Source organism: Protopterus annectens, chromosome 4.part0, assembly GCF_019279795.1.
Source record: "Protopterus annectens isolate FY-2018-M chromosome 4.part0, PAN1.0, whole genome shotgun sequence".
NCBI lineage: Eukaryota > Metazoa > Chordata > Ceratodontiformes > Protopteridae > Protopterus > Protopterus annectens.
This window is the reverse complement of record NC_056733.1, coordinates 79,951,604-79,967,949: the sequence shown is the minus strand read 5'-3', so window position 1 is coordinate 79,967,949 and position 16,346 is coordinate 79,951,604. Positions and strand designations below refer to the sequence as shown.

The 16,346-nt window shown below is 43.6% G+C and overlaps 1 protein-coding gene across 14 annotated transcripts in view; it reads right to left on the bottom strand.

The window, feature by feature from the left end:
- Window positions 1-16,346, bottom strand: part of EXOC7 (exocyst complex component 7) — a 945,568-nt gene that overhangs the window by 493,689 nt on the left and 435,533 nt on the right. For 8 of the 14 annotated variants that reach the window (XM_044068105.1, XM_044068104.1, XM_044068111.1 and 5 more), the window contains one exon: window positions 2,554-2,592. The exons of the other annotated variants lie outside the window; for them this stretch is intronic. In XM_044068105.1, coding sequence (XP_043924040.1) covers window positions 2,554-2,592 — 39 coding nt within the window. The remainder of the gene's footprint in view (window positions 1-2,553; window positions 2,593-16,346) is intronic. 14 annotated transcript variants of the gene reach the window in all.

The following is a 16,346-nucleotide window of genomic DNA, read 5'->3' as shown; positions in this document are numbered from 1 at the left end:
ACAATTTACTGTTCAACATCATAGGTAGCCACATGAGCTGTAGTCTGTCATATGTTTCAGTATACATGTGGAGGACCGTGAGAGCATCCACAAGTCATCTTCAGCTGCTAAACATATCATTATTACTCCATGTGATTTCTGATGTCATGCATTTCTTACGAATATGCAAGGAATTACCCACTGGGGTGTTTCACACTTACTAAAACATCTCTTGGAAGAAATTAATTAAACATAAATGGGCTGCATGGCAAACTGTTAACTCTTGTTATCAATGAAATCAGAAAGGAGTGACATCATTTGGATGCAAACATTTCTAAGTGAAAAATAAGCAAAAAGGGCATTTTGCAGAAGGATAAGCCCCCCAGCACCCGGTCAGTGAGGGGGACACCACTTACCATACCCCCAACTATTTATGCATACCAACTCTGAGGTTGCTGCATCTTTGGAAAAGGGGAAATTCCCAGGATGCTGTAAACCTTGATGTTTTTGCACAAAACCTGGTTGTCACATAAGTGTCAGTTACTTGTGTTTCATGAACAACTGCAAGCAAAGTTTCACAAAAATGGTGTTTTGCAAGAAGCCCCCCAACTCCCATTACTTAATATACCAACTCCAAGCTTGTTTCAAGTAGGTGAAGGGAGAAATCCCCAGGATACTGCAACCCTGACATTCTGGCACAAAGCCCAATAGCTGCGTACTACTGATCACTTATAACACTGTCAATCACTTGTGCCTTACAAACAAGCCTGATACCCTATAAAACAGGGCTGCTCACAAAGCAACACAAACAATTTACTTGTTTATGTCTGTTTATTTGTTAACTAGGACAATCCACTATGCAAATGTACACCTTTTCAGTACTGACTCGGAAGCACTGCATGGACAGTTAAAAGAATTGCTCAGAGCGACATAGTACACAAATGGAGACCAAAAGAATCAAATATAGGATTACAGGATAAAGCGTGTTGGCAAAGCACAGCTTTAATTCTTTCTAATAAATTGCCAGCTAATGTTAACATTATGTAGTCTTAACCTCTTGTGCTAAACTGTAAAATTTGAATAGGCACATCTAATGGGCTTACCTGCTCAAAAATGTTAGATTCATTTTGGCAAATAAATCAATTTATGTAAAACTTGAGGTACTGGGATGGATTATACTGTACTGGAATAGAATAATGATGTCAGTCTCAGCCAAGATGACAACTTTGTCGTCTATAATATGGGATGCTAGCAGAAGCCTATCCCCATGACAGCATTTAATCATATTTAAAAATGATGTGCAGAATGTGAACAGTGAATATCCTTTTCTCATATTGTTTCAAAAATGTCCATACAAGCTGAAGAGATAATTAGCAAGCTAGAACTACATATCAGATAACCACAGCTAGAAATGGTAGATCAATTCATCTGGATGCAAGACCAAACTTTTTTTTGTGTGTGTGTGGTAGGTGCTACAGATATCAGGTTATCAGATCGTCCCATTCATGTACTCATAAATGAATACTACATACAATCTTATCTAGGAAGGCGAGATGAGGGCTGGACAATTAATGCTTCTGGCAGCTGTCACACAGTGAAAATTTAGTCATTTTGATCATGCACTGCCTGCACTTCCCAAGCCATCTAATACAGGAAAAACAACTGTAACAACAATAATAACAAAAACATCAATTTCACATTGCAGATACTTGTCAGCATCTTCCCTTGATGTTACCTGGTAGACCCCAAACCCTGGTCACCATTGGGAATAGAGTTTATTCTGTGGAAAGGATCTATTACCTTCCTTTACACAAGAGAAAAAGTTTATGAAAAAGTATTCCCCATTTCCTGAACATTCACTGGGGAGAAGAGTAACTTGTTTTCTGCATGACTGGAAAGTTTGTTACTTTAGCTGAAGTACTGAAACCATATTCACTAACTATTCTTTACCACCATTCTGCTGTACAGAACAATTTGACAAAATTCTAGATTGTTACATAAAATTTCAAAAGAAAACAAAATGTAAGAAACCACACTCAAATGTTTTTTTGAAATTTAGAAAAAAATAAGCTTTAAGATGGGGGTAAAGCCCCCACCCCCCAAAAAAAAAAGTTGGGGGTTGTGCTGCATGTATCACCATTCTAATTATGTAACTGAAGTCACAGCATGTTTAGAGTTAAAGGGTATCCCTCAGTTCCACAGTGTCTACAGAATTATCAGCAAAGTGTATACCAAGGGAAAAATTAAATTTCAAATACACAAATAAATACTGATGTCATATATACTAGAATACCCTGCTCCCGTATTCAAGTCATGCTATAAGTGCAGCCATTAATACAGGTTTGGTGAAAATAAGGTAACACTCTCCTCTGGTGTTATGCATGCAGAGAAATGAGGTCACATAACAAATTTCCGAACAAAGTTACAAACATCTCCAAGCACAGAACTCTATTACATTGAAATGACACCTGAGAAGACTGAGCCTAGAAACATGTACTTCCTTTACTAGTCAGTTAACAACACAAACTTGACAATGGATGCATGCAATTTTGAAAGGAGTTTGCCTCTGCTTACCTCTAGGATCTAAAGGAATATTGTAAGTATCCCCCAGAACTATAAGTTACAGGCAAAGTGGAGAAAGAGAAAGGGAGAGAAATGCAAAAGTGCAAACACAGGTTAGAAAACAGCATTAGTTTAGGAAACAAAAGCAGACATACAACCAGGAAGGCAGAGAGATCAGAAAAAACAGTTTCACAGTTAACCCATGGAGGAACTGGTAAGCATTTTACAACATAACATCTGGAAGACTGGACTGGTTTTCTAGTGTTGGCCCCATAGCCAAAGAAAAAAGCAGTAGGGTTAAAGAGATGGTACTTTGACAATCAGGATCTCACTGTACAGAATAACTGATCTGCATACAGGTCCGCCTCATGACCACTCACTTGATGAATATTAAAAGTGTTAATTAAATAGTAGCCTCACAACAAGTATTTAGAGTATTAATTCCTTCATTTATTCATTCATTCGATAAATGCATAAGTCAACTTCATTCGCTTGATAACTACAGAAGTGTACTGGTCAATGAGTAGACTCGTTATAGCCACAATAAGAATCAAAGGCACAACATACAAAACAGAGTATTTGTTTCAGAACATAAACATTTTGCTATGTGCAAATGTGACCAAGACATAAATGTAGTATCAATTTTCAGTTATGACAACCAGCAAGTCAACCTGCTTTACTAATCTTCCAGGGGTTAACAGTGAAGGTCTTGAATAAGAATATAATTTAGGGAACAAGGAAGAAAATTTGTAACAAAAGGTTTTGACCAATGTGGCCAGTAGCTTAATGAACCATCACTTTATTTCAAATTGCATATTATCATTTATCCCAATACTGGGTATTTCAAATATGTCACATTTCTAGTATTTACTGCAACAGGTTTCTGATATATGATCTCAAGTTTATTTTGTTTATAACATTAATCACTCATCATCAAAAAGACAGAGATTTCATACAAGGCATGGCACGATTATTGTCCTGAGGCAGAGTTTTGATTACTTACAAAAAAATCAAAACAGCTGGAAGGGATTAGACGTGTTAGCTTTTTCAAAATGCTCAGGATATACATAATAGGATTAAGTCAAAATCTAGTCAATAAGGAAACCAGACTTAATTACCAAACATTCAATCTTTAGGTAGTGTTGATTTGTGCAACTTATTAACCACAGATTTTAAAATACAGCCACAAAGAGACCACACTTCGTACAGGCATTCCATACCCTGGAAAACATCAAAATATGTATTATCATAGAGATCTAGCTAAAGACCAATGACAGCACTCCATCAAGTGCATGACTTCAGTGCTTACCCTACTTTCAGGACCACTGTACTACATAAAGGCACTAAAGGCAGTAGTGCCTCTATATTCTTAAAAACAGTTCACCTCCTCACTCGTTAAACAAGGTAACACGGAACTATTTGATGTCCAACTTACTATCAACAAATCCTCTTATCATATCATAACTAACTCTAGGACCCTCTCTGCGTTTCCCTCAGCCCATACCTCCTACCCAACTAGGATATAGTCCCTTTGCATCAAGCCGAACACCATTCTCCCGGGAGACTTCAACTACCCCACCTAACAACTGAAAGACATACATTCTCAAACTTGTATGCTCCCAAATTTTTGAACTTCAATATAAATACTCCTGCTGGGGGGATAGCATCCTGGACTTGGTCCTTACCAATATGAGGCAACTTTGCTCCCCACCTATTGTAACTTTTGCACTTGTCAAATCAGACCACAAATAAGTCGCATTCACGATAAGACTGATGTCAGGAGCATCTTCCAATACCTTGTTATTCAGAAATTATGCCAAGGCTAATCTCCTAAAACTGAGTGCTTCCTTGGCTAACTTCAAATCCTCTTCCAGACTCACAAACCCACTGCTTATGCTGAATTTTTCACTGCCAAATTATATGCACATGTGAATAGCTGCATAGTAGTATTCTGAAGTAAATGCAACACCAAATTAAAAAAAAAAAAAAACTCCTCTGGTAGAACCCAAATACAAAACAGGCTCTATAACAAAAGAAAAACACTCACTGCATGGGAAAATAAATCTGTCAAGGTGCCAAAACAAGAAGTTATGTACTCACCATAACGTTTGATGTATGTAGTCCATCTCGCCTCACATTCTTACTCGTGGGTTCTGAGCTGAATATCTGCTCCGACTTGGCCTATTTTACTAGCTCAAAAGTCTCTGATTGGCTGGGCTAAGAGGGTATCCCATGGTACACTGCTCCATATCCCTAGATCTAGTTTGCTGCTAACAACATAATTACTTCATACATATCTTGCATCCATACAAATAAAAAAACTATCCAAAGGGACTCTGCAGGAGACAACATAACTTCCAAATCCTCCAGGCAGGGGGAAGGCGGGAGGGTAAGTAAGAATGTGAGGCGAGATGGACTACATACATCGAACATTATGGTGAGTACATAACTTCTTGATGTTATGTAGTCCTATCTCACCTACATTCTTACCCGTGGGACAGCGTCCCTAGCACCTACATCCTGGGTGGCTCATAGGAAAATACTCCTGAGAACTGTGGAGCCAAATGAAGATCTGCCCCTGGAAACCACGTCCAATTTATAATGAGAAGCCCAAGTGGCTGCAGCAAATATATCATCCATTGACAATTTAGCTTGATAGGCTGTGGATGTGGAGACCGCTCTTGTGGAATGGGCTTTTACTGGAAAAGGCAAATTTTTACCTGCTGTCTGATAGATGAAGGAGATACAGCTGGCTATCCATCTAGAGAGCGTGACTTTGGACACCGGAGAACCAAACCGGTTTTCCGAAAAGGAGACGAAGAGTTGGTCAGATTTCCAGATATCTTTTGTCCGGTGTAGATAGAAGCGTAACTGTCTATGTACATCCAATTGGTGAAATCTGAATTCTGCCTTGTTAGAAAAATTGGGGAAGAAAACCGGCAGCTCAATAGACTGATTCATATTAGACACAGAAGCCACTTAGGGAAGGAATGATGGGTTTGGTCTAAGAGAGACCCTATCTTTATGGAAGATCAAATATGGGGGTTTGATGGAGAGGGCTTGAATTTCAGAGACCCGCCTCACTGAAGTGATTGCTGTTAAAAATGCTGTTTTCCATGTTAAAAATTTTAACTCACAGGTAGCTGCAGTCTCGAATGGTGGAAGAGTGAGGGCTTGAAAAACAAAATTGAGGTCCCAGGGCATGACAGGTTGGGATACTGGGGGACGAAGTAATAGAGTACCTTTAGGGAATGTTTTACATAGTCTGTGTGCCATAAGGCTAGGTTCATTGGCTACGTGGAAGTTTGACATAGCCGCCAGCTGAACTTTGATGGTGGCTGATGCGGACCCTTGATAGAAAGGCATAGACAAAAAATCCAGAATCGAATCAATTGGAGCCGTGTAGGGATCAATGCCTCTAGATTAAGCCCAGATAGAGAACCTTTTCCATTTGCTAGAGTAGATTTTTCTAGTGGATGGTTTATGAGAGGACGATAATAATATGGACCACTTCTGGCGAAAAATTGTGACGTCTGACTAACGATGGAAGTGGAGTAGCCAGGCTGTCAACCGGAGTGTCCTCAGAGAGGGGTGGAACTGTCCCGACATGTGCTTCAGTAAATCTGGAAGAGGTTCCAGAATCCAAGGAGTGTCCACAATGTAAGGTTGAAGGAAGGGGAACCATACCTGACGAGGCCAGTGTGGGGCAAACAAAATCATTCTGCTTCCCAAGGATTGTGCTTTCTGAATTACCCTTGAGGGAAGGGGAAACGGAGGAAAAGCATAAAGCAGACCGGAGGGCCAATTGTGAGCCAGAGCGTCCCTGGGTGATTCCCCCAGTGGGGGGATCAGCAAGAAGTAGTTACTGCATTTCGCATTGAGAGGGCTGGCAAAAAGGTCGCAGCAAGGTTGACCCCATCTCCTAAAGATTCGCTCTGCAACCAGGCGATTCAGGGACCACTCGTAGGGCATAAGAATCGCCCTGCTTAGCTTATCCGCTATTACATTGGTCTTCCCCGGAATGTGTGTTGCCACCAGAAACCGTTGGGAAGCTATTGCCCAATGCCACACGCGCATGGCCTCTCTGCATAGTGGGTAAGATCGGGTTCCCCCTTGCTTGTTGAGATACCATACTACTGACATGTTGTCTGAGTATCTCAATAGTCTCTACAGAAGAACTTCTTGAAGTGCCTGCAACGCAAGAAGCACTGCTCATCTCAAGGACGTTTATGTGCAAATGTATCTCGTGCTCCTGCCACGTGCCTTAGACCGTCCTGCCGAGATAATGCCCCCCCACCCCATCTAGGAGGTGTCCGTGGTCACCGTGGCAACGGGGACGGGTGGAACAAAGGGCTTTCCCCCGTTCAAGTTGTCGGTGCATAGCCACCAACGGAGGTCCTGCTTGCATCTGTCTGTCATTAAGATTGGAAGACGGAAGTCTTTGGAGAGACCATTGGACAAAGAGGAGCCAATGAAGAAGTCTCATGTGTAATCTCGCTAGAGGGACCAACATGATAGTCCCCGCCATGGTACCTAGGAGTTGTAGAATCAGTCTTGCCTTCACATGTCTCAGGGGCATCAGCGTGAGTATTTGTTGTTGCAACCCTGTAATCCTTTCTTGTGGTAAGAATGCCCGCATTCGAATGGTGTCCAACTCTGCTCCTATAAAGGTGACACGCTGTAAGGGCAATAAGGCAGATTTTTTCCAGTTTATTGTGATGCCTAATCAGTGATATAGACTGATGGTAGCGTCCCTGGTCTGAATTAGTTGATACCTGGTGGGGGCGGTAAGGAGCCAGTCGTCCAGGTACGGAAACACCTGGAATCCTTGACGTCTCAAGTGAGCCGTCACCACTGCTGCCATACACTTGGTGAACACCCTGGGGGCTGTGGTGAGACCAAAGGGCAGGGCTTGAAACTGGAAGTGACTGGCTCCCAGCCAGAAGTGTAGGGGACACCTGGATGCCCTGTCCATTTTGACATGGTAGTAAGCATCCTTGAGGTTGATGGAGTACATCCATACTTCCTCTCCCAACAATGGGAGAATCGATTGTAGAGTGACCATACTGAATTTGTACTTGTGTACGTAATTGTTGAGATGACTGAGATCTAGTATGGGTCTCAGGTCCCTTGTTCTTTTCGGCGCCAAAAAGAATCTTGAGTAAGTCCCTAATCCAATTTGGTCTGAGGGGACTGGTTGGATGGCTCCTTTTTCTAGCAGCTGAGATATCTCTGAGGCTGCTTGATCCCTTTGACTGGGTGGAACGTCCGGGATTTTTCTTACTGGAGGGGGTACTGAAGAGAATGGAATGAGGTAACCTCCGGAAATTATCCTTAATACCCACTGGTCCCGGGTAATGTTTCCCCAGGCTTCCGGATACAAGAAAATTCAACCCCTGACTGGCTCCGGATAAGCACAGTCGGGCACACCCTCAGGAATGAGAGTATGGGGAGCCACGGAAGGAGTCGTGGTCTCCGGAATTGTGGGGGGCCCCCTCTGCCTCTGGGGCGACATCTCCCTGCATAACTCCCCCCTCCCCTGCCTCTGGAGGGGGGTTCACCTTGTGTGGCAGGAAAAAACCTTTGTGATTTCTTGAACCACACCCCCCCCCCCGCTGGGCCTAGACGGAAGGGAAAAACGGACTCCTATGGCAGACAGGGTCTTTCCCTCTTGCTCAAACCTGGTGAGGGTGTCTTTCACTTTGGTCCCAAACAAGGAGGAACCATCAAATGGGGCATCAGTGAAGAAAGACTTGAAGGCCTTCGTGATGTAACACAGGCGCAGTCAGGCTTGCCTTCTAAGGGCGACCCCTGAGCTGGCCGCCCTACTCGCTCCCTCGGCTGCATATGAAATGAGTCGCATGGACGAGTTTGCGATGGAGTTGAGGGTAGAAACCTGTGCGTTAACTGTCAGAGCCACCGCTTCAGGTATGTTAACCGAGGTATGTTAACCGCAAGAGTATCTCCCAGTTCTTTGAGGAGATCTCTCTGGAGCCGAGTGAAATGAGACAAGTAATTCAGCGACCGTAAAGTGAAGGTTGCTGAAGACAGGGTATGCTTCCCGTACCGGTCCATAGTCCTAGACTCTTTATTAGGAGGATGGACCGACGAGGAAGACTCTGCAACTTCCTTCTGGGTGGCTGCCGCCACCACCATGGCATCTACAGGGACTCCCTTTGACAGAAACTCTTTTCCCTGAGGGGCGGAGAAAAATTTGTTGGGACGCCTGGATACGGGCTCCACAGAATCAGGGTTTTCCCACACCCTTTGACAAATAAGGTCAAGAAGTTCATCGAAGAGCGGAGACACCCAGGAGGCAGAGGGTTGAGCACCAAAAGCCGAATACTGACTCCTCCTCGGAAGGAGTTTTGGAAGGCCAGTCTCCTCTTTGTTTCATTATCTCCAGGATATCGGAGAAGGAAACATCGTCAGAGGAAGACTTGGGGGATCCTTCCAATTCCTCGAGGTCAGTATCAGAAGTGAGAGACTCGTCCTGGGAGTCTATCTGCTTCCTCTTGCACAATTTCTTTCTGGGAGGTTCCTCAGGCACTGGTTCCGAGAGACCTTCAGAAAGTGAGGGACCGCTCGTGGGGGTGTCCTTAGGGCCTGTAGCTCTACTGTCCAAGGATAGGCGAGTGTCAGAAGCTCTCGCTGGAGTGGTAGGGGATGGAATGACCGACCCGGGTGATGTAGCTGACGATCTGGCCAGCACGCTCTGCATGGCCTCGAAAGCAGGCCCCCCCCCCTCGAGTCCGAGGACCGACCTCCAAGGCCGCGACTGGGACCGGGGTGCCTCGAGCTGATGCACCAAGTGGGAGACTCTGAACCGAAAGATGTCCCGAAGTATCCCCTTCGGGCCCGACCGAGGAGACCCAGATCTCGAACTCTGTGGACGGAACCGACATGGTCAGAGCAGAGGTCGGCACCGATAAACCCAAGGGAGGTATCGGAGCTGGCGCAGGAACATCACTCAGAACATACCGGCTCCGACGACAAAGATGTGCTCGGAGGAGGAATCATTGAAACAGTCATAGGAACTGGCTCCGGAGCCAAAAACAATTTGGCCAACACCGGCGACTGCAGAAGCCTCTGCACTACCCTATCAACATCCAAATCAGAAAGCCTGGAGGAGATGGATGGAGACCGGGATCTCTTATCTGGTGAACCATGTCTCAGACTAGGCGACCGGCTCCGAATGGGTTAGAGAATAATCGGAGCGGACACCGATTCACTTAACACAGATACCTCCTGCGGTCCCGAGGACAGTGGAACCGAGGAAGCAGAGTCCAATATAGTAATCTGCTCCGGAGGCTCCGAAGATGCAGATGGAGCCAGATAACCTTTCTTGGACTTGGAGGCTTTAGATTTCAACTGAGAACTGGAAGCCGAACCTATAGCTTCCTCAAAAGACAGTTTAAGCAGTCCCTTTAAAATCAATTTGTTTTTCCTCTCTTGGAGCACCCTAGGACTGAATGCGTGGCAAAAGCTACACGACTCCTGTAAATGGATGGTTCCAAGGCAGTAGACACACACAGAGTGTCCATCTGTGATGGACATTTTATATCCGCATTTTGAACATTTTTTTAAAGCCAGAAGGCTTATGTTCCTTCTGATCCTTAGACATGATTTGCTAACTCTAGAGAACAGTTAACAAATCTTTTCCAAAATGGGTGGGAAGCTCACAAAGTACACTAGCAAACAGTACTACACAGACTCAGCGAACACCTAAATAAATGATTAGCAACAAAAATGACACCACTGCAAGAACCTCTAACTAAAACGGTTTTTAAGACAACACAGAGAACAAACACATGAAAAATCTCAAACTAAGGGAGGACTAGGTCCTCTAACTAAAACGGGCCTAGCCCGTGGGAACAGTTAGGGATACCACAAAACACCAAGAAAACACACAATCACAGCGACAGCAGCAAGATATAGCTATTAAAATAGCTTTTGGGTATAAAGTAACCAATTTCTCAAGAGAAATAAGTAAAAAAAAAAGGTACTTAGCCACAGCCAAGTGAGACCACGTCTGAGCTCTACAGGTGGCAAACGAGATCTGGGGATATGGAGCAGTGTACCATGGGATACCCTCTTAGCCCAGCCAATCAGAGACTTTTGAGCTAGTAAAATAGGCCGAGTCGGAGCCGATATTCGGCTCCGAACCCACGGGTAAGAATGTAGGCAAGATAGAACTACACAACATACACCCTTGCTAAACTTAGCAGGGAACTCCAGATCCTGATTAAATCGACCAAAGCCAGACATGAGGTAAAAACAGCCACCCAGGCAAAGGAAAACCACAAAACTTTCTTTTACATTTGTTAGAAAATGTACGTTATATACTTACTGGAACATTAGATTTCTCTGGTCTCTGTCCAGCCACTGGAACAACAGGACCAATGCCTTTGGCATCATGTAATGACTGAAATGAACTCATTATAATAAAGTATAATTAAGTGTATGTATATGTGTATGTTGTGTGTGTATATATACATATATATATATATATATATATATATATATATATTACACACATACACACACAATGTATATATATATATATATATATATATATATATATATATATATATATATCTATATACATATATTACGTATGTATACTTGGATTTATGTAAAAAAAGAGAACGAGAGAGAGAGAAGAAATCCTCACTATGGCCCCCTCACAGATCCCTCAGAAATGACAATTTGGTGGGGGAAGGAGGGCAGGTTGTTTCAGTGTCCTGACAAAGATCAGTACATAACTTACATACTTTTCAAGTCCTGTCTGGACAATGGAACAGTAGGGCAGAGTCCCCAGCTAACCAGAGTGGCCAACTCAAGTAAACTTTTGAAAAATGGTCATTTAAAATTATGCTCCTGTCCTACAAATAGAATCAAGTGTTTAGCAAAGATATGCAAGGAAGGCCAGATAGACACAGCTGTAACCTCAGAAGGCATAAGACTGTGGAGAGATGATGTGTATGTAGCTTTAAAACTAAATGAGTGAGCCTTTGGTGAGTCAGAAAACCTTATTGCCAGCTGAAGTGAAGCAAAAAGAAATAAGTCTGAAATCCATTTTGAAAATGTAACTTTGGTAATCTTAATTGAAAAATTTACAGAGTTGCTAATCTTTCCTGTAGCTATTAGTGTGGTACAGATAAAAACATAGTTGTCTGTGAACATCCAGGCAATGTAACAGATATTCTCCCTCTTTCAGAGTACTCAGGAAAAACAAAGGCAGACAGACACCTTGATTCAAGACAGTCTGAGTAGCCACCTTGGGCATAAAGTGATACACAGCCTAGACAGGGCCTGAATCTCAAACTATTTTAGTGGGAGTAATGGCCACCAAAAAGGTAGTCTTCCATGACAGGAACCAAGGTTCAGCTGAAGTTGCTGGTTCAAAAAGGGGGTCTGGTTTGACGCTTGAGCACAAAATTAAGGTCCCAAACTGGGAATGGTGTAGCCAATGGAGGTCTAGAGTGAAAGAGTGAATAATCCTTTGAAAAATGCTTTACATGATGGATGAGCAGCTAACAGGTGATTTGGATATCCTTTATGAAAACACTATAGCTGCCAAATAAACCTGAATCAAGGACTAACTAGCATCTTTTTAATACAAATGCAACAAAGATGCTAACATGAGAAATAAAAATGGTGCTGAAATGGGAAAAAAATGTTTGTCTGAAGCCCAATCTGAAATTTCTTTCTTTTATCCTTATTAGTCTTTCTGGTTGAATCTTTCTATGAGGTTGTAATTAGCTCAAAAACATCTAGGGGAATATAGTTAATAGCTATTAATGGAACTGGAAAAACCAAGCAGTTAGACAGAGGGACTGAATGCCCAAGTGAGGACGTCTGGACGAGTGAGGTATCAGGGTGAAACTCAGAGAAAGGCTGTAGCCAACACTCTCTATCAGAGGCAGGGGAAGATAAGTATATAGATCTGAGGGTCAGTCATGGCAGAATGCATCCTCAGGTGACTGCCCTTCCTGGGGGGATCTATGTTGAAGAACTGAGGCCATTTGGTGTTGAATGACAAAGTAAACAGGTCATGGTAAGATATCCCCTACTTCTTTAATATGCTGCATGCTCTCTTGATATTCAGGAACCACTTGTGGGGTAGCAGAATGTGTCTGCAGAGTCTGTCAGAAATAACTTCAGAAGACTCTGATACATGCATTGCAAAACCATAGCCCATATTCCCATCGTTTCTCTGCACATAGGATAAAGACTGGTTCCCTTCCTTGTTTGTTCAAGTACCACACAACTGCCACGTTGTATAATTGTATGGCATTTGCACCTTGAGAGAACTCATCCTAAAATTCCTGTAAAGCTAGGAGAACAGCTCACATCATGAGAACAATGATGCACAGGAAGGCCTCCTCCACAGTCAATCTCAAATAGGCTTGCCCCCCCCATCTGTGCAGACACAGCTATGGTATGGGCTTGGTGAAGTAGGATCCTCTGAAAAGATTGAAAGGGTTCAACCACCAAGCTAAGCTACACCTGAGCGTCTGAGAAAGTCTGACTCTGTGATGCAACTGTTGGGAAGACTGTTCCCACTGTACACAGAGTCCACTGTAAAATCCTCATGCTGAATCTGGAGTTAGAAATCACCTTTACTGATGCTGCCATGAAACTCAGAACCTTGTGAACGTGAACTTCTGCTGGCTGGATTTGCTGAGACTTTTCTGTATTCACCATTATTCCCAAACACAGGCAAAGAAGCAAATGTTGTCGCTCTAGCAAAAGTTGAACCACTGATCCAACTATGGAAAAATCTGTATAACTAAGTTGCATGCGAACAGTGACTGGGCAATCCATATGTTAAACAACTGGGGGAGCTGTGGTGAGACCAAATGGTAAGGCCCTGAACTGGAAATAGAGGAATTTCTTAATGCGTTGTCTGTTTTTATGTGCAAGTAAGCATCCTGAAGACCTAGATAGCACATCCAGTCCTCTGCCTGAAGGCATGGCAGTATGAACTGCAACATGACCATCCGGAAAAATCTCCTTCTTTATAAAATGAATAAGCAGACTTAGACTGAGGATCAGCCAGACATGCTTGATCTTCTTAGGTACTAAAAACCTGGAGTAAAATCTGGATCCTCTCAGATCTGGTGCCACCTCCTGGATTGCTCTTTTCCAGAGAAATTAACTCTCTCCTAAGGCTACTCCCTTTTGTCTGGGTGATATGGTGGGCATCAGGAAGTAAGAATTTGTGGTTTTACCAAAAAGGGAATGAATTTGCCTCTGGATATGATTTTACTCATCTTAGATTCTGTCAAGATGATCATCCATGCTAGACTGTGTAAGAAGAGATATCCCCCTACTGCCCCCAGAGGGGAACAGTTGGGCAAACCGTCAGGGGTAGTAGGGATGAAAACCTTGAAAGGATCCCCTACCTTTCTGGTTACTGGGACCACCTCTCCCTCTGGGGTGTCATCAAGATGGAGACTCCCTCTGCCTAGAGAACCTCTATCCTGTTGGTTACTGTACTGGGTCTGTTGGGACTTACAAACCACAAGTTCCTCACCACGTTCTGATTCTGCTGAAAGGTCCTTTGCAGCATGGCAAACAACTTCAGCAGCAGTGAGTGTTCTACTCTCCTGCCCACAGGCAGACCGCTTCTGTTTAACTTGATGCACAAATACCATATTGCTGAAGGGAGTATTACTGAGGACCACAATGAAGTGGTTCCGAAAATCTGTGAGCTCAACCAGACTTGGCTCCTCATAGTCTGCTGCTCTGGCTGTGTAATTCATTATGTTATGTAGAAGTCACATAGAGAGAAAATGGTACTCTTCATGGCTATCTGATGCTCCAGTTAAGACTGAAGCTCCCCAGCTGGCAACTGTTTCAGATTCTCAGACACTTTCTGCCTGATCCACCTCTGAAAACAAGCCACATGTACTACATAGTTTAAAGACCTGACTGCAAATGTACTGGATGCATACACTTACTTCCCCAGCCTATACATTATCCTGGAATTCTTACTGGGGAGATGGATGGCTTGGGCATCCCCCAGGACACCCTTCTTCATAGCCACCAATACAACACGATGTCTTTTGTTCCAATAAGACCTGTCTTTGGGAGTACAATGCACCCTTGTCCAGCTTCCTTGGGATGGGCTCCAATACATCTAGCCCTTTCTAAACCTTTCTACAGACAATGTCCACAAGGTTATCTGGTGGAGGCACAACCCATCCTGCTGAAGGAGACGAGTCATATAGGCTTTACTCTAAGATTTCCTCCTTAGGGGAGGTGGGGGACAATGGACCAAGATCCCCTATATCTCATCATTTCCAAAATCTTGCTGAAGGAAGGACCTCTGGAGGGGAATTTCAGGGAACCCTTCCTCTCCTCTAGATCTGTATCTGGAGTGGAGGACTCTGAGGGGGAGTTGAGGTGCTTCCTCCTGGAGCATCCTATTCTTTGGGAGGCTGCAATGGAAGTCCTCATCTGAACTTCCCCGGGAAGAGTGACCTCTGGATCTCACCAGTACTGGCCTGGCAGTCCTCGGATCCAGAGGGAGTCTAGACAATGGTTGATTAAAGTTCTTTCTGCCTTCCATGGTAATCAGTGCCACTGTCATAATAGCTGCAAAGAAGTTTAGAGTAGCTCCCTTCTGCATCATGGCATCTGCTGAAGTGCTTGGGACCAAAACCTATGACATGGAAACAGTCAGGATTGGTGCCAAACCAGCAAGGTCCATACTGACTGTCAACATCAAAGACTCTGGGGCTGATACCAAATCAAGGATTTTTAGTCTCAGTGTCAAACATCATGTTCAGTGACACACAGAATAGCACTACTAACAATGGTGCCAGCACCCTCTACGTCGAAAACTCAATGCTGACTACCTAGGTCCTAGTAACTTCCACAGGTGAAGGGTACAGGGTCGAAGTTACCAGTGCTGAAGTTATTGGTGTAGGCTATGCAAGGTCTAGCCATGCCAAGATGACCTGGACAGTTGGTGCCTGTTCCTTCACCAATGGAGCCAGAAACAGGTTAGGAGGAGGAACAGAAGTAAGGATGGCAGGTGGAACTTTTCTCAGCCCATGCTAGGAACTGTTGGGGCTGAGCTGAAACCATAATGAAGTTGGGTCTTGACTAAGACTGACATCATGTACTCCAAATCAACCCTGGATGGACTCTGGAGGAATCTCTGAGACCTAAATGAAACAACTGAAGGAGGTCTGGAGGAGACCAATTTTGAAAGCGCCCTTCCACAGGGAAAACTGTCTGCACATCATCTAAGAGTGGAGTCTTCAGAAAAGCAAGAAGACTCCGCTGCATAGGGTGAAGAAGGTTTAGGAGTAATCTAACTATGAATTTCACTTGATACAGCTAGGGGAAAAAAACTGGGGGTCTTAACTGGGGCTAGTTTCTCCAACACTGGCTGATCCTCAGCCTTCCTTATTTCTTTTCTATGGTGTAGGCATTAAGGAGGATGCAGCTGATGTAGAGTCCATGGAGATTATGCCCTTTGCAACTAATATCTCTTATTTCAGCTACAGTCCTGGAATTGAAATTCTTGTACAGTTTACAGTCACTAGATAGCTGAGAAGTCCCTAAGCATACTAAGCATAAGTCATGTGGGTCCTGCAGTGTAATTTTGTGGCAGCAGGATTCACACTTTTTCAAACCAGGGTTTCCCTCTTTATCCATAATTAAACCAACTAAGTGAAATAATAGTAACTCTACATAACCTCTGAAGCTGCTAACTAAACGAGTAACAGCAAGACTACACAAGCTTTGAAAATGTTAAGCAGTTATCATTCAAATATTGATTGCAC